The sequence below is a fragment of the Pipistrellus kuhlii genome, unplaced genomic scaffold (assembly GCF_014108245.1).
Source record: "Pipistrellus kuhlii isolate mPipKuh1 unplaced genomic scaffold, mPipKuh1.p scaffold_m20_p_7, whole genome shotgun sequence".
Classification (NCBI taxonomy): Eukaryota; Metazoa; Chordata; class Mammalia; order Chiroptera; family Vespertilionidae; genus Pipistrellus; species Pipistrellus kuhlii.
The window spans coordinates 20,617,414-20,635,297 of record NW_023425573.1 but is presented as its reverse complement, the minus strand read 5'-3'; the positions used below and the strand labels follow the sequence as shown (position 1 = coordinate 20,635,297).

Genomic DNA, 17,884 nt, shown 5'->3' with positions numbered 1-17,884 from the left:
GTCATTTGGATGTCAGTTCAAGCATCTTACCTAATAATAGAGAAACATATAAATTGACTGTACCTCTGCTACACCCATAGCCAATCAGAGTGAGTATACAAATAAACCCAACAAAGATGGAGGTTAATTTGCATACATACCTGGGTCCCAGGAACCTCCTCAGCACCCAGGTCACTTCCAGCCAGCCATTCGGTAGAGGCTTTAGGCTTGGGAAGGGACCAAGCCTGTAATTGGAGGTGTGGGTGGGGGCCGAGCCTGGGATCGGAGGGAAGGGGGGGAAATAGTCAATGGAAACATATCTTCAGGTGAGGATAAAAAGAAAAATAAAGAAAGAAATGTCATATCCTATGAAAGACACATCTTAAAGAAAGTTGTCATTTTTTCATGGTGGGTGAAGGGACTGGAGTCCATGTTGTTGAAAATACCTTGGCAGTTGCGGTTACTGGCAGTGGTTGCAGCAACAGGGTGATGAGGCTGGAGCCTTCCCCTGATCAGCCTAGTTGCCTCATGCAAAGCCATAAGTAGGACATCCCCTGAGGGCTCCCAGTATGTGAAAAGGGACAGACTGGGCTGAAGGGACCCCTCCCCAGTGCACAAATTTTGTTCACCAGGCCCCTAATTTAATAAAATGCATTCTTCTTCATGGGAGGAACTTTTTAAACTTTTTAAACTGCCATACACCTACACTTCTGTGGCTGAGCATTTCTTTCCTGAGTCTTTTTAAGTTCATTTTTGGCTACATTAATTAACATCATAGATCAAGTACACACTTTGAGGTCTTTAAGCCTCTCCCCAGTAACCTGAAAGAACACATTTAAAACCACCACACTGCAGTCACTTTGATCAGTTAGCATTTCCTGTTTCTTCTCTGAAGTTTTAAAGATGCTGACTCATTCGGATACCACTCAGTACATTTCCCAGGGTATCAAAATGCACTTCACTTTTGCTGGTTCCTCTAACTTTCTGCCTTAAGAGAATGCGGAAGATGTTTGGAAAATGAAGACAGGGTTGGGTGAACGTATCTCAGGGATGTTTGCAGAGGCCTGAGAGACTAGAGTCCTCTGGCCATTCCAGGACCATATTTGAGGCTCAACCTCAACTGTTTGTGCATTAACTCCTGTTGCTTTCCTGGGTCAACTCCTGAAGGTCTCTAGAATGCCCCTTTGCCAGACACCCTGAAGAGTTAGACCTTTGCCTGTTGATAAGAATATTGGTAAGGCTGAAATTGGTTTGGCTCAGTGGATAGAGCATCAGCTTGCGGACTGAGAGGTCCCGGGTTCGATTCCGGTTGGGGGCACGTACCTTGGTTGTGGGCACATCCCCAATGGGGAGTGTGTAGGAGGCAGCTGGTCGATGTTTCTCTCTCATCGACGTTTCTAGCTCTCTATCCCTTTCAATTCCTCTCTCTGTGTAAAATCAATAAAATATATTTTTTTAAAAAAAGAATATTGGTAAGAAGCATTTGGCATAAACAAGAATAAATCCAAAGACAAATGGCAGGGGAGGGGAGGGCAGTTAGAGGGCTGCTAGGCAGGTCAATCCTACTTAAGGCCACTAAGTCTCAATTTGGCAGCCCAATACCTTTCCTTCACATTTTCTTTGAGAAGAAAAAATGTCATGAAAAAAACAACTGTTGGTGAATCTGATGATTCTCATATAATTTGATGCACTGTTTTTTCTCTACCTCCTGTAGCCCCTCTAGAAGGAAGAGTTAGTTAGCCCAAAGGCAGGATAATATAGGATTCCAGGTACTAAGAATGAGGATCCTAGAATCACAGAGACCAGAAGGATATCAAGGCATTTTCAGTGCTTGATGGGGGCAGGAGCTGGTCGAGATAAATTAGGGGACTTTCCTTGTCATACTGGGTGCCAGTTGTTCATTTCAGACACTTGCATTGTTAGCATCCCACTTTTAGGATGATTTTCACTTGAGGATTTTCCATTTGATATTCTAGCCTAACCTCAATGCCCAGCTCACTCCCACAGCTTTTCATCATCCAGTGTGTCTCCCCTGGGCTGTATTGTCATGGGAGGCAAAGCAATTCATAAATAAACAATCTATCTTTCATAATTGGAACCTCAATATTTGGATATAGTCCAGAGAGTGATGCAAATGCATTTTGGACTTTCCCCATTGGCAATGCCCAGTATTCCCAGAGCTAATTTGGAGTTTATTAGGTGAGCATACTCAGATTGTGTCCTCTAAAGTCTGTCTCCTGCTAAAAGGAAGCAGAGCCCCTAGAAAAGTGTCTGATTTCTCCTGGGACAGGAATGGGCAAAATGAGCCTGGAACATCTTGTCAAAGCAGAAAACAAATCTAATGAGACTACTGTTGTATAAGGATAATAAAATTTCAGTAGATCAAAGCCCTTAAAATATGTTTTTTAAAAAACATGAGTTTGTAATTATACTAAGAAAACAATAGAACAAACAACAAAAAAATGTCTCTGGTTAACTCTAAAAATGCTGGGTAACCAATATATTGTTGTAAGAACAATATAGGGAATCCTGCCTTTGCTACACAAATGGAATAACCATGTCATTGGTTATGGAAATTTACTTTTTATGAAAGTGTTCCAACTAATGCAGAGGGAACATTAGACTTACAACAGCACCATTGGGCAACCCCTGATAAAATAATGTATATATTTTAAAAATATATATTCATATTCAGGCTTAGAGTATGTGTTAGAAATATTTAAAATTATATGATATCTAGAATTTATTTTATAACAGCCTTTGATTTTAAAAGAAATAAAGTAGGGTGGTCCTTCTTGTTGCTAGTCCTTGGTCTTGATAATTATAACATGTATCACTTTAGACATTTTTAGAGAATGAAAAGGATGGAGTACTTTTCATTATTAGACACTCTTGGGGCTCCTAAAACAGATGTGAATCATCTGGCCAAGAGTTGAAGCCTGAAGAGTCTTTCTAGTGTTTTTCCCAAAAAACTGTTTATATCTTATTTGTTATAGTAAATAGATCTGACAGATATCTCATTAGCTCATATGTCACATATAAAATACTTTTTATTTTATTTTGTAAACAAGAATTTATTAGGTTGAAACTAAGGTTCTTTAGTGACTGGCTCTCCTGGTCTTTCATTGGTCAATGGAGTGACATTCATTCAGGGCAGGGGTCTGGCCACAGTGCTTTCCCAACCTAGAGGGATGACGTCAGTGATGGTAACAGGGAGTGAAGGGAGCTGAAACTTATGGGAAAGCAGGCACCCAGCCCTGAGGAGTGGTTGTGGTGAAGGATGTTTGCCTGAGGAATGAGAACTCTCTGAGTTACTGGAACTCCCATTCATTTTCGTTTTTCCTGAGAATAACTGTAAATCTAGATGGTATGTGACATTTTCTTACTTTTAATTGCTTAAATATTTTAATAATCCCTTGTATTAATATTCCAAGCCAAACAACTGGAGCAGCTGCCAGTCCCATGGGCCAACCTCTGGTTTAGTATCTACTAATGGGAGGGTCCTAAATAAGACCCTGTGGGCAGTAGGATTATAAAGTCCCATGACCCTGCTTTCTGTGAGCTGTCAGTCTAGTTGGCAGGAGGAAAAAAACACTTGGGGAAAAAAAAATGAGAGTGCAGATAGGAAATTCTAGGCAATTCAGAGAAGAGGTTTAATAGCCCTATCTGGGGCAATCAGGGAAACTTCCCACAGGCCATGGAAGGAGTTGGTGGAGCTCTGGTGCTTAGTAGGTAGAAGGTAAGGGGAGAAGGAAAGGCCTGGACATGGGCAAGACCAAGGACTAGCAACAAGGACCACCCTATAAGGGCTGGTAGATTTCACAGACTAGAATTTTTCAGGCCAAGCTATTGTTCTGAGCAATCAGCTGAAAATATGCAGCCAACAGTTGTAAGTATGGCACTGAAATTCAGCTGAGGATTTGAGCATCATCTGGTAGAAGTGACAATTGAAGTCATGAGGTCTATGGGAGCGGTTCTCTGCCTACCATTGACAGGTGGTGCATTTATAGATGTGGGGATGCGCCAGGAGTCTGGCATCTGGCATTTAAAATCTCGTTTAAAACTCAAAACAGTACCCAATTATATCAAAAGCATTCCCAACACCACACTGAGAAGGAAAGCTTTGGAGGAAGAGAAACTAGAAGTTTGTGGGGAAGGAGAAACCCACATTTGGAAGGATATGCCTGTAACCATGGCTTTATTTACAGGTATTTTGATTTTCCTCCATTGATGACTTAAACTAAGAATCTTTTTCTTTTTTACTGTTATGAAAAGAATATTCAAGAAATGGAAACATGTGGATGCTATGTAATACAGTTGGGCACCATCTTTATTCTTCCCCTCTTACTTGAAAGTTTAAAGTGTAATTTCTTTTAAAAATAAACAGGAGGTTACTATATTCTTCCCAAAATGAGAACTTCCCCGTCTTCTAGAGGCTAAGAATTTCAAAGCCTGAACTTCGACAGTTATTCCATGTAAAGGGTTGTCTATGTGGACATGAACAGGTATCTGTAGTAGGAATTTTATGAGCCTAAAGTATTCATGTATCAATATCCACTCCTAGCTACAGAACTTTGGAGAGAAGTAAAAGCTTGATCTTAGACATCTACATAAGCCACGTGAGTTCAGATGAGTGAACATTTAGCCTAGGAAATGGAGGGCAAGCAGTGATGCCCAGAACATCAATCAAAAAATACCTCTGATTCCAAGTTCTGCACTGTCCTGACGCACTAGCATCTCTCAGAAATCTCAAATCGAAGAAACCAAGGAAAATACCAATGGCAGCCTTCCCCCACTTCATAATGGAACTGTTCTTTAGAAAGAAAAAAAAACCTCATAACCGAGCAAAATTTTGCTAAATAAGATGGCTATTTATTCAGAAGATTGTCTTTGTCAACTCTGAGACATTGGAGCTATTAAATTTCCATCTGTTACTGATCCTTTATACCCGTTTTACAATTTTCTACAGAAATCCGTAACATTTAAGTGAACCAACTGTAAGCTATCAGAGGCAAAACCAATTTGATGTCCTTTATGAGTGTGCAGATTCAAACATTTATTCAAATATTTGCTAATCCAGAAGGATTTATTTTGGAGGCTTGGGTGTATAAATTCGATGGCATGTTGAAGGTAGAAGCCAGAATAGATTACAATGCAAGGGTCAACAGTTCAGATTGATTTGGCTCCAGTCACCAAATTTGACCATTCGTAACCAAGATTGTACAAATTGTTTTATACTTATCATTAGAGGCCCAGTGCACTAATTTGTGCAGGGGGGGATGGACCGTGGGTGGTTGGCAAGCAGTGGGATGTTGGCTGTGTTGAGTGTCTGCCCCCTGGTGGTCAGTGTGTGTCATAGTGACTGGTTGACGACAGGTCATTCTGGTCATAAAGGTTGCTTAGGCTTAGTAGGTAGGTAGGTAGGTAGGTAGATAGATAGATAGATAGATAGATAGATAGATAGATAGATAGACAGACAGACAGACAGATAGATATGGGTTTTTGGTCTATTTCATTTTAAAGAGGAAATTTATCACGAGAGAAAAAAAAAGGAAGGAGAGAGAGAAGGAGGGAAGACAGACACAGTGTCTAGTTTTTAGATAAAATGAGCAAAGCTTCCATAATCAGGATTTGGAAGCTCCCCAATGTCCAACAGGCGGAGAGAAAATCATGAGATTGTAGTGGTATTAGAGCCAGTCCTAGGTGCCAAAGTCAAAGTAGGCCACACCGGCCATAGGAAAGCCCCCAGAAGGAGCGTATGTAGGTCAATTAGCTGTTTTGAATGCAGCAGGCTGCCTTTACCCAATTATTTTACTGTGAAGCTCTGGAGAAACTCCGAATCTCTAAATTTTTAAAAATGTGTGGAAAAAAACTGCAACATCACCTTGAATGATGATGTTCGCCTTGTGGCCCTATGTGTGGAGGTGGTAGGCGGGAGCTCTTGCTGCCAGCCCTCTTCCAGCCCAAAGAACTTACCCTTCTTGGGAAGTTTAGGGTGCTAACAGTGACTCAACACAATCATTTCCCCCGTCACACTCAATAAATATGATTTTGATGCCATGAAAAATAATTAGAAAAAATAGGAAGTATATAAGCCAGCAGGTTTAATCCCACATGTACGGTATTTATTGACCATCTACTATGCTCTAGAGGGGAAGGAGACACATACATAGGAAGGAAAGTGAGGAAAAACCAACTGCCCGTTTGCTTAATGCTGCCCTAATTTCCCTCCCTCCCTCCTCTCTCTCTCTCTCTCTCAAGCCCTTTTTATCTCTAAGATTTTATTTTTTATTTTTCAATTACAGTTTAAATTCAGTATTGTTCTGTATAGCAGTTAGAAAATGTGTGTTTTACAGTGTGGTCCCTTCCCTTCAATATTTCAAGTACCCACCTGACCCAATAAATAGTTATTAAAAAATTATTGACTATATTCCCTATGTTGTAATTTAGATCTCTGTGACTGTTCTAAAACTACCCATTGGTACTCAGTTCCTTCATCTTTTTCACCCAGCCCCCAACCTCCCTTTCCTCTGGCAAACATCAGTCTGTTTTTTGTATCTGTGAGTCTATTTCAGTTTTTTGTTTGTTTCCTTTGATCGTCACACAAATATATTTTTCCATTGATTTTTAGAGAGAGTGGAAAGGAGGTGGAGAGAGAGGGGGAAACATCCATGTGAGAGAGACACATTGATTGTTTGCCTCCTGCATGCACCCCGACCAGGGCCGGGATTTGAGCCTGCAATCAAGGTACATGACCTTGACCAGGTATGGAACCTGGGACCCTTCAGTCCATGGGCCAACACTCCATCCACTGAGCCAAACAGGCTAGGGCAATTCTGATTTTTTTATTTGTTTTTTTTATTTGGTTCTTTAGATTCTACATATAAGTGAAATTGTATGGCATTTGTCTTTCTCTGTCTGACTTAATTCACTTAGTATAATACCCTCTAGGTCCATCCATGCTGCTGCAAAAAGGTAGGACTTTATTCTTTTTTATGGCAAATAATATTGTCTTAGTGTACCAACCTTTTTATCCACTCGTCTACTGATGAGCCCAGTGTCCCTTCTTTTCCCTGGAGCACAGAAACCTCACTTCCCCTTCACTCCTGGGCACCTGTCTCCTAAAAGGCTCCCCTCTCTCCTGTTCTCTGCAGACATTCTCAACCTCCCTCGTGAGAAACTTGTGTTTAGCAGGAGCTCCAGTCCAGAGGGAGGGACCTATTAGCCATATCACAATTTTTGCTTTTGTTTTACTGGCTGCCCACCTTGAGGTTCTTATTGAATGAAAGTATTTGCTTTTCCATAAACACATGTACCACTCCTCATATTTCACAGCCCGAGAGAGCTCAGGAAAAGGCAATCAAGGAAGAAATCACATTTAATAAAATCACCATCGTTGAGAATATCCGTGTAACAAAATCACCATATCGAGAATACCTGCCCCATTGAATGAACGTCCCTTAAATTTATTTTAATCAACAATTTAAGAATGTCCCTTAAACTTATTTTAATCAACAATTCTTTCATTAAGAAAGGACTATGTCTATGTGAGAAAATAAGGGATGCAGAGTATAGTTATATGATAATCACAGCCACGTGAATGGTTTCTTCCTTGGAATGAAATCCGAGCTCTGCAGGCCCCTCAGAACCTGCCCCTCCTCCTTTTCACCTCCTCCAAGTTCTTTATGTCTCAGCCACCCTGAACTCCAGCACCAGGTGCGCTCCACCTCAGGGCCTCTGCCCTGCCATCCGCCTGCCTGACAGGCCCTTCGAACCCTGCTCAGCGCCCTGCTGGGTCTCTCACTGTCCAGGCTTCGCCACCTGTGCTCCCTCTGCAGAAGAGGCTTTCTGGATAGCAGCCCTGGCTAATTTTGCCCACACCAGCCTGCCATTCGCTGGCATCGCTGTGCTTTCTCGTTCCTGCCCTGATCCCTTTCTGACAACTTTGTTGATTCCTGGTTTATTTTTCTGTCTTCCTCTGGAGTGGAAACTCCAGTAGACCAGGCATCTTGCCGACCTTTTTGACAGTTGGATGCCTAGTGCTTAGATGTGGGCCTGACACACAGTAGGCACTCCATCAATGTTGGTTTAATTGGATGGACAGTGGTTATGAGTAATAAATAACAATTAGAATAGTGTCCGGGGCTTAGTTGTCCCTCCCCATCGCCCAGTCGAAACCAATGTAATCTGTGCTGTTCTTTCTTCACTTTATTAAAAACTGGTTTGGTTCAGTGGATAGGACGTCAGCCTGCAGACTGAAAGGTCCCAGGTTCGATTCTGGTCAAGGGCATGTACCTTGGTGGCGGGTACATCCCCAGTAGGGGGTGTGCAGGAGGCAGCTCGTCGATGTTTCTCTCTCATCGATGTTTCTAGCTTTCTATCCCTCTCCCTTCCTCTCTGTAAAAAATCAATAAAATATATATATATATTTTTTAAAGAAGGTATTCATTATGCTGGGTAAGGTAAATCCCATCTGGTTAAATACAAAGCCGTCCCCCAAGGCGCCCATTTTAGGAGGATTTAAGTGATCTTTCTCTAATCTAATTTTCAGATTGGCCTGGCGCACAGGAACCATGTCTTGGCATTTCCCCCTCTTCCTCGTGGTCACAGTGACTTTGCCCTCCGTGTGCCTCCAGTTTAATCCTCAGCCTCTGGAGGAACTTGGCTCGGACATAGGCATCCAAGTTTTCCACCAGATTGTCAAGTCCCGGCCTCAGGACAACATCGTCGTCTCCCCCCATGGGATCGCGTCCGTGCTGGGGATGCTGCAGCTGGGAGCCGACGGCCGAACCAAGGCGCAGCTCACCTCCGTGATGAGATACGGCGTGAAAGGTGCGTGCTGTGGGCTCTGGCCACAGGGCCCGACGGGAGTCTGGGGACCCCTTGCTGGCTCTTCTCTTAAAGCCCCAGGAGCCAGCAAAGCAGCCCTGATGCCATCCAGGGGTTAAGCCATCTGCTCTAAAGCACAGGTGCTGCGGTGCTGGAAGTTAGGAGAGCTGGATTCCAGCCTGTGGCTGTAGGGCTTTGGGTCAAACCCTCGATCTCTCAGTTTTCTCATCTCTGAAGAGAAATTGCCCATCTGCCCACCTTCATGGGGTTCAATGCCTTATGGCTGTGAATGCACTTTTAACAATGTCAACTGGGAAGGTGGGTTGTGCATGGCCATGGAGGGCAGCCCGAGGAGCCTTATGGTGATGGGACCCTTCTGTGTCTTGACTGGGGTGATGGACATATGAACCTACCTGGGGGATAACATTGCATGAAGAACACACACACACACACACACTGCCATCTGAATGAGCTCTGTGGGCTGTCCCAATGGCAAGTTCCTGGTGGTGGCATTGCCATACATAATGTCACCAATGGAGAAACTGGGTGAAAGGTACGTGGTACCACCCTATACACTGTTTTGCAACTTCCTGTGAAGCTATAATTATCTATCCAAGTTGCAGGCTCCGTCCCCAGTAGGGGGCGTGCAGGAGGCAGCCAATGTTGATGTTTTCCTCTCATCAATGTTTTTCTCTCTCCCTTCGCCATTTTTTCTAACAAAAAAACAAAACAAAACAAAAACAAACAAACAAAATCAATAAAACATTTTTAGTTAAAGAGTCAGAAGAAGAAATGCTCTCAGAGTGACAAGACTTGCAGGGCGTTTTAGGACAGTGTCATTCTGCAACGTGAGTGAGAAGGATCTGTAATACAAGCTCTCTGTAGAAACACACTGCATCCTTATAACTCTTTCTCCTCTTTCCCATGCGCTAAAACTGAGTGGAGCGCATACGATGGCTTGTGTAGAATAAAGCTTATGTTGCCATAAAATTAATCCCTTTACTTTTTGAGCCTGACATCAAGTAAAAATCATTGTTCTTGGATGATGGCACATAGCCAATTTTTTATAGTCTTTCAAATGCTTATTTTATTCTTTGTTTTCCCAAAGTAGAAAAAGGTAATCATGTTGTTAAACCTTTGGCAGGAAAGGAAATAGCAGTCATGATTGTTAAGTGAGAAAGAGAATGAGTTGGGAAGATTCCTTTCATGTATCTCTCCATGGCTACATAACTGAGGCGCTTACCAATCTTCCTTTGGACCTGGTACCCAGAAAGTCCCCCAGGAGAATGAAGTCCACTTGGGAAAGGTGTTGAAAATGCCTTCAGTGAGCCTGATTGGATGCTCGGAGCATCACCAACAATTTTTAAGACCCATGAACAGTTGTACTTTATTTAATTACCCCTCCTTTTCTTAACACGAGGACACTGAGAACGCTACTCGTATTATCCTGCTTATCCTGTTATTATTGCCGTAAGATAGAAGATACTTTGAAAAAATCACTTCTCAGAATTCTTGTGGAAATACTGCCCTGTGTTCTCCTTTCCCCTCCAGGAGCTGGTAAGACGTTAAAGAAGATCAACAAAGCCATCGTCTCCAAGAAGAATAAAGATATCGTGACGGTGGCGAACGCGATGTTTGTGAACAATGGCTCTAAGATCGAAGTGCCTTTTATCACCAGGAACAAAGATGTGTTTCAGTGCGAAGTCCGGAACGTGAACTTTAGGGATTCAGCCTCCGCCTGTGATTCCATCAACGCGTGGGTTAAAAATGAAACCCGGGGTGAGTGGTCAGGTCCCCCCGGGCAACATGTTGTGTGATTTTACACTTTGTGAATGAAAGCGTGAGTTAGATGCTAAGATCCTAACACGTGAGTTAGACACTAAGATCCTAACACGTGTCTGCAAGTCCAGGGGCCCTTCTGTTGGCAAAGGTCAAGACCCCACTGGCTGGTCTGTCTTTTCTTTCTGAGCAGGCCCCACCACTCCGGCTGCCTTCCTTCCCTTTTCGTGGGGATTTTTTCCCCCTGTGGCACAGGCAGCAGAGCAAGACTACAGCCCTGCAGACCCTCTTCTCTCCTCCCTGCCTCTCATCCCCAGAAACCTCGTGCACTGGCCCTTGTCTGTTTTGAAATTTTTGCTGCTCATTCCTTCTTGCCTGAGTATCTGTTGTCTCCGTTGCCTGGGATGTCCTTTGCAACCTTTAATATTCAGGATTGGTCTCTCTCTCACCTTCCCTGAGTCTTGCTCTGTCATGGCAGGGAGCAGGTGCCTCCTCTCCAGTTTTGATGGGTATATGATTGTGCCTCTTCTATGCCCTTCATTATAGCACTTGCCACATGGCATATTGATTATTTGTTTACCTGTGTCTCTTTTCCCATGAGACTGAGCCAAGTCTGACATTGGCGTTTTAAACCTGTTCATTTGTAAACTGGAGTTCCAGGTGAAAATACGCAGGAAGAGAGGTAGGTCTGGGACAACAGAGAAAAGTGAAGTGTAGAAATGTAGATTTGGGAACCATTATTCATAGAAGGGAGAGTTAAGGGCACAGGACTGGAAGCAAACGAGACTCAATAGAGAGAAGAAGCTCAAAGAAAAAACTTGGGGGAACTCCAGCTTTCAGGCATGTTTCTCATTGTGGTTCCTGAGTTTAGATCACTGGACCCCAATCTGCTGAATACTTCCCTTCCCCTTGTTCCTGCCTGGTCATTTTCACACTAGAAGAGCATAACAGTTAAAAGAGTATGTTCTGAGTTTGAATCTCAGTTCTGTCATTTATTGGCTGTGTATGCTTGGGCTAGCTTATACAGCCAATAAATGTGCCTCTACTAGAATAGCCGTACCAATGTTAAGGTTGTTATGAGGATAAAAATAATACATGTACAGCATTTAGCAGAGTACCTGGCACTTAGCAAGTGTTCAAGTGTGAGCTATTTTGATAGCCATTAGCTCAACTAAGTAATACTTCCTCAAGGAACTCATCCGTTCCTGACCTCGCCAACCAGGTCAGATTCCCCTTATTTGCTCTCACATCCTTGAGTGCTTTCATTCAAGGTAGCTGTTACCACTGCAGCTTTATCCTCTTCTGGATTTACTTATGTCAGCCTCCACTTCAAGGACACAGCTCTTCAAGGGCAGGGTTTATTTGTTTGTTTGTTTGTTTGTTTTCTTATTTAAAAGAATACGTGGCACCTGATAGACAGGCATCTATGGATGGATGGGGCCAGGCCAGTGTTGCTCAGTGGTTGAATGTCGACCTATGAACCAGAAAGTCACCGTTCAATTCCCAGTCAGAGCATATGCCCATGTTGTGGGCTCGATCCCCAGTGTGGGGCATGCAGGAGGCAGCTGATAATGATTCTCATCACCAATGTTTCTCTCTCTCTATCCTTCCCCTTCCTCTCTGAAATCAATAAAAACATATGTTTTTAAAAAGAATGAATGAGTAAGTGTTTAGTGAGTGTATTGGAAGACACATGGATGGTCAATGGACGCATGTTTATGGCAGTCACTGATGGCAGGTGCCCTGCGTGCCTCATTGCCTCTAAGCTATGCATTTCTTGCCTTTCTTTATCTTTCCTGTTTTGTTGTGTTGTTGTTTTTTTTCATGTCTCCTTACAATATCTTAGTCCTTCCAGTGACAATCAGAGGTTTTATTTATCTTAGCAATAAAAAAAAAATGGTTGAAGAGATTTCTTCAGACACTTAGTGAGCACTGACTGTACGTTGAACACAGAGCTAGGCGGGACTTTAGGAAATGAATGACAGGATCCTTGCTTGCACAATTCGTGGTTCAGTTGGGGGAGATAGACACATTACATTTGTCTGGAATAAAATACCTCAATGTCATGGTGGTGCTTTATGGAAACTCCTGAGAGATGAGTGGGAAGCTCAGAAAGGTGGACAAGAGGGACCATGGAGTGTTAAAAGGCAGGGAGGGGCTGCGCTGGGATGTTCCCAGCAAAGGCAAGACACAGTCACTGTGGGGGACCAGCTCTAAGGAGCTTGCTATCACCAGAGCACAGAGCTCTAACTTCCTTCCTACAGTCTGTTCACTGAGGCCGGCCTTGTATGAATAAATGGCTATTTAAAACACTAATTTTCCTTCAGATCCGAAGCTAAGGTGGCGTTGGTGCCCCCTTGTGGAAATAGGGAGCAATGGTGAAACTGTCAGGGAAACCTGCCTCTGCTTCTCTCTGGTGATTTATTTATATGTTTGTTTATTGTACATCAGAATCTTCTTGCACTTCATTTAAAATGACTTAAATCTCTCCGTTGAGTTAGGCATTCTTGCTTCTTCAGAAACGCTTGCCATTTAGTTACATTATAATTTTCATTTAAATTATGCACTCTTTTTTTTTTTTTTTTTTAAGCTGCATTGAACTAACTTTTAACAGCTTTGGGTATTAGTGATCTCTCTTGCATATGTACATACACACACACACACACACACGCTCAGCTGAATCTTCCAATATGAAGCCAAAGGAACCTAAATGAAAATCCAAAGGGTGAAGCCCAGGTAACACTTTGCAGGACCCTGTGCTTCACGGAGTCTCCCAGGACAAGGGGGCTGCTCCTTCACTCCTGGCACAAGCGAGGCGAACCCTCCCCACATCCTGACATCTGGGGAAGAGAGTGTTCCTTCCACCTTAGAAGTTCTGGGAGAGAACTCATTTCTTTTCATCTCTGTAATACTAGCACCTAGCTTGATCCCTGACCCATAAATATAGACACCGATTTTAACTTCCACTCTTCTTCACACACAGATTTCAAACAATTCTCAACATTTCTAAAAATCTCAAGAGAACTTAGGCATTTACCTTTGATAACACTGCACAGGATAAAGTGTTTCTTTATTTTGACTGTGATTAAATCAACTCAGTGGTTCAAACAGCGCAACTGCTTATCTTATGCTGACCAAAACCTCTCACTGGTCATCACACATGCCCGTTATTAGCCAAAATAGGGAACCTAATTAATAATTAAATACTGTATAGCTTATTTGGATGAGTAAATTTTTCTAAAGCATGGGGCTGATAGGGTGTAGGTATAAAAGAATTTCCTGGTGAAAAGTTCAGTAATCCCTACATAGAGAATCTCTAAAGTCTTTCCTGGTCTCTGCTTTTTAACATGTTTTCAGCTTTACTTTTTTAGTGAGAAAAAGAATCAGGAAGTATACAAGGGTGGTATAAAAAAATAAATTGCTTTTCAAAATCATTTAGGAATCCCTTTGATTTTTCCCATTCTCCTGACCCAGCAGCTGCCTCTGCCAATCCTAAGTTTCTTCCTTGTTTGTTCCATGACTTCACAGGTAAGATCGACAATCTGCTCTCCCCTGACCTTATCGACGGCATGCTCACCAGAATGGTCCTGGTCAACGCCCTGTATTTTAAGGGTTTGTGGAAATCACGGTTTCGGCCCGAGAACACAAAGAAACGTCCGTTTGTGGCAGCTGACGGGAAGTCCTACCAAGTGCCCATGCTAGCCCAGCTCTCTCTGTTCCGAAGCGGTAAGTTCACACACGCGAGGCTCCTTTCTAACATACAGTTGATTTCAGACAAGCTATAGAGCAATAGATGCTGAATCATCCCATTTGTATAACATACTTTATATTCATACATCTCTAGAGACCTGTGTTGGAGGATGTTCAATGAAATGTTAGCAGAGGGAAAAAAAGAAAAAAGAAAAAAAAAAGAAATGTTAGCAGAGGTAGTATTTCAAATGATTCTTTTTCTTTATTTCAATTTGAAATTTTTAAAAATATGTATCCATTTTGCAATCAGGAAACAAAAAAAATGGCCCACCTCTGCTGCCATTACCACAGCATAGATAGCTGTGTCTGGTGGTTGCATTTTAAACCTGATTTTATCAAAGCATTGGTGGTCCAATTGACTTTACTCTTCTTTTCACTCCAACCTATACCTGGATGGTATTTCCTTTGTGTAGTCAGTATGTATCAGCTTCAAGCATTGCTCAACACTTCTCCAGCTGCCTGATTCTTTAAATTAGGGAGTGACTTGCATGAGGGATGTGATAAACAAAGTCACTTTCCTCTCATTTATTATTCATCATCCTTCCTGGTAAAATGTTGTCATTCACTCAATAATTTTTTAAAAAGATAACATGTAGTTAAGAAGTCCTGCAGAAACATATCATGTGAAGCAATTGAGAATAAGGAAAGGCTCTTTTGTCCCAAAATTTCTATCAGGAAGACTCCAGCGGAAGGCTAGCATGGCCACCAGCTCAGAGCCCAGGTGCAGCTGTGTTATCTTATGGTCAATCTTTGCACACATTCTAACAAAATAAAAAGTGAGGGGCCTCATTTACTGTATGTTTCTATTGAAGAAAAAAAAAAGACAAATAAGTCAGTAGTAAATATGAAAATGCAAAGAATTCCACCAACATTCCCAAAAGATTCAAATATGTGTGTAAATGTAACCGACTTTTCTTGAGTATATAGGATATTCCCAGAGAGGAAGCGACATGTCCCTGGGAGCTTTTCCATTAAGAACTGCTTTGTCTCAGAATATACACCAGAAAGCAGTAAGCAAATACATCCTCATCGTCAAAGTTTCATTCTCTGTGGAACTGCAGTGCTTGGCCCTTCCCTGATTTGTGTCCTCGCTTCTCCACCCTGTTGGGGCCCCCAGGAAGCTGCATCTGTGGGCTGCCAGCCCTCTGGCTTCCAGCTGGGTTGGCTAGTGGGGCGAACTAGCAGATTGTGGGGCAAGGGAGGGGAGAAGGGTTAAGCTGCTGACTTCCCAGCCCTCTCGCTGCAGTCACCAGGGCCTGGCCTCCCTTTACCAAGGTCTTATTTAACTCCTGCCATCAGGGCATGCCCAAAAGCTCTGGGTCACCTCCTTCCCTTCACCCTTCCCAGCCTAAGGCCGGTAAGGGTGCCCAACTATTTGTAGCCCAGTGTGCCGTCCTAAATGGTTCCTCTGTCCTCTGCTTATGCCGTATAAGCAGTCCCTTCATTAAACTCTGCTTTTCACCAAAGGACAGGGCAGGTTTGTCCTGTTGCGGCTGTGCAGGGAGCACAGAGCTAGCCGTCTGTGGTGGCCCCACCAGGCATTCGTCTTCATGACCTCTGAGCCGGTCTCGCATTTTCCGGTGTCTCCTCTCAGGCTGGCCACCACGACCGGCCAGGGCTCAGGCTGGGCAGTCCCGGCTGAGACAGGCCAGGCTGCCGGCCTGAACCCATGCACACGGACTCTGATGCCACCAGCCCAACGTTCCTGGGCCTCCCCAAACCTCACCGTTCCTGGTCACTTCGCCGAAGCATTGCCATCCCATTTATCAGTCTTTCCGTCTTTTTTCCCTGAGATGCCATCACTCAGTAACATTAGGAGAGGGGGACAGTCGGGAAGGAGGGGAAATTCTCTTGACTCTGTCCGTTAAGCAGAGCTCTTCGATGATAGAAACTTTTCTATTAAAAAAGTCTGAAAAACCCTTTTGTGGTAGAAGTATATTTCCTGCTCACTGCAAAAATCCTCAAATTGGACACATATAAGGCAGAAAGTACATGTTCCCCTACAATCCCATTTCCCAAGATAAAAACCCCTATTAAGTGCCAGGGATAGCATGTGAGACTTTTCCTATGGCTCTCTGAAATGTGTCCGTGAGACTTTTTCACATGCAGAGAATTACACCGTCATTTCTATTTTATAATCTGCTTTATTCACTAGACAGTATAACCTGGGAAACTTTTTGATGTCAATGGGATATTTTTATTAACTGCATTGTATGCCAGGGTGTAAATGTATCCTATAAATGGCCACTGACTTTTTTTCCCCATAACACACAGCACAGCAGGAACCATTCTCGTACATAAATGTTTAGATACTTGTGCCAGAACTTCTAAAGGTAATTTCCTTGAATAGGAATTGCTGAGTCAAAGCAGTTACACATTTCTTGTGTTTATGGTTATGAATTTAGACTTACATTTTTTTAAAAAAAGGCCACAAAGAATTCCAGAAATACATATGCATGTTTGTGTGTGTATCAGTGTATTTCTAGATTCCACTCTCCTCTGAGCTTCCTACTCATACACCTACTCATTTTACTTCTCTGTGGTCGTCTATTAAATCTAGTTCCATAGATAAGCGCATGGTGGCCCTCACTCATCGAGTTCTCTCTGCCCCGTGTCCCTCAGCTCAGCAAATGGCACCAGTTCTCACCCAGCTGCTCAAACCATCAGCCCTCCCCATCAGCTCTGTGCAAACTCCCTTTGCTCCATCCTGAATACAGACAACTGGCTGTGGGCCTACTTTTTGTGTAGATATTTCAATATCTACTAAGAATAGCTGAGCAGTTCCTTCAGAACTCAGGATATCCACAGTTACTTGTAGTAGAAGGTAATCTGGGGAATGCTCCTCTATGAGGCTTTCCTGATATTTAATATTTAAAATGTTCTGATTGCACAGACTGTTAAGAGTTTCTTCACCTTTCCTTGAGCCTATCTACCATTTCCTCCCTTATAGGACTTCAGATAGGAATCGGAGCACTCAGGGAGCTTTCCACAAAAACTGGCTCATCCCCAAAGCACCCCTGACAGAAAGTCCAAAATCATCTCTAATATTTTTAATATTTGGTTTTCTGCCTTTTATTTCTCACTAAAGGTTTGGTTGATCACCACTCATCTGAGAGAAAAGGCTGCTTTTCCCCTTTTCACATCTTCCCGTCTCTGTAGAATGAAGGAGCCTGCTTCATCCCCACGGTTATGTTCTCCAGAGATCATCCTCATTAAAGCATGCTCCATCTGCTTCCTAGCGCTGCGGGATGCAGGGCCTCGGGCAGAACACTAAGGGGAAGCCGTCTGGGACCCTGCCCCTCACCAGCTTCCCAAATACCCTTTTTCTGTCTGACTCTTCCTGCCTAGGAGCTGTGCTCTACTAGGATTTCTCTTGGGGGATCAATTCTGTTTCAACTGCTTGCGCAGCAACCTAACACTCAAGAAGTGAAGTGTTTTTACAAAACTGCTGACATCAGTAGATGCAAGTGTTTGCTTCGTGCAGCCCCTGTGCTGAGCACTGTGCAAATATGTTCTCATTTTGTTTTCACAGCTCTCCAAGGTAGGC

At 43.1% G+C, this 17,884-nt stretch overlaps 1 protein-coding gene across 1 annotated transcript in view; it reads left to right on the top strand.

The window, feature by feature from the left end:
- SERPINE2 (serpin family E member 2) overlaps positions 1-17,884 on the top strand; it is a 57,170-nt gene that overhangs the window by 27,563 nt on the left and 11,723 nt on the right. Inside the window, exons 2-4 of the mRNA XM_036421471.2 lie at positions 8,531-8,811; positions 10,360-10,587; positions 14,116-14,313. Coding sequence (XP_036277364.1) covers positions 8,553-8,811; positions 10,360-10,587; positions 14,116-14,313 — 685 coding nt within the window. The 5' untranslated portion in view covers positions 8,531-8,552. The remainder of the gene's footprint in view (positions 1-8,530; positions 8,812-10,359; positions 10,588-14,115; positions 14,314-17,884) is intronic.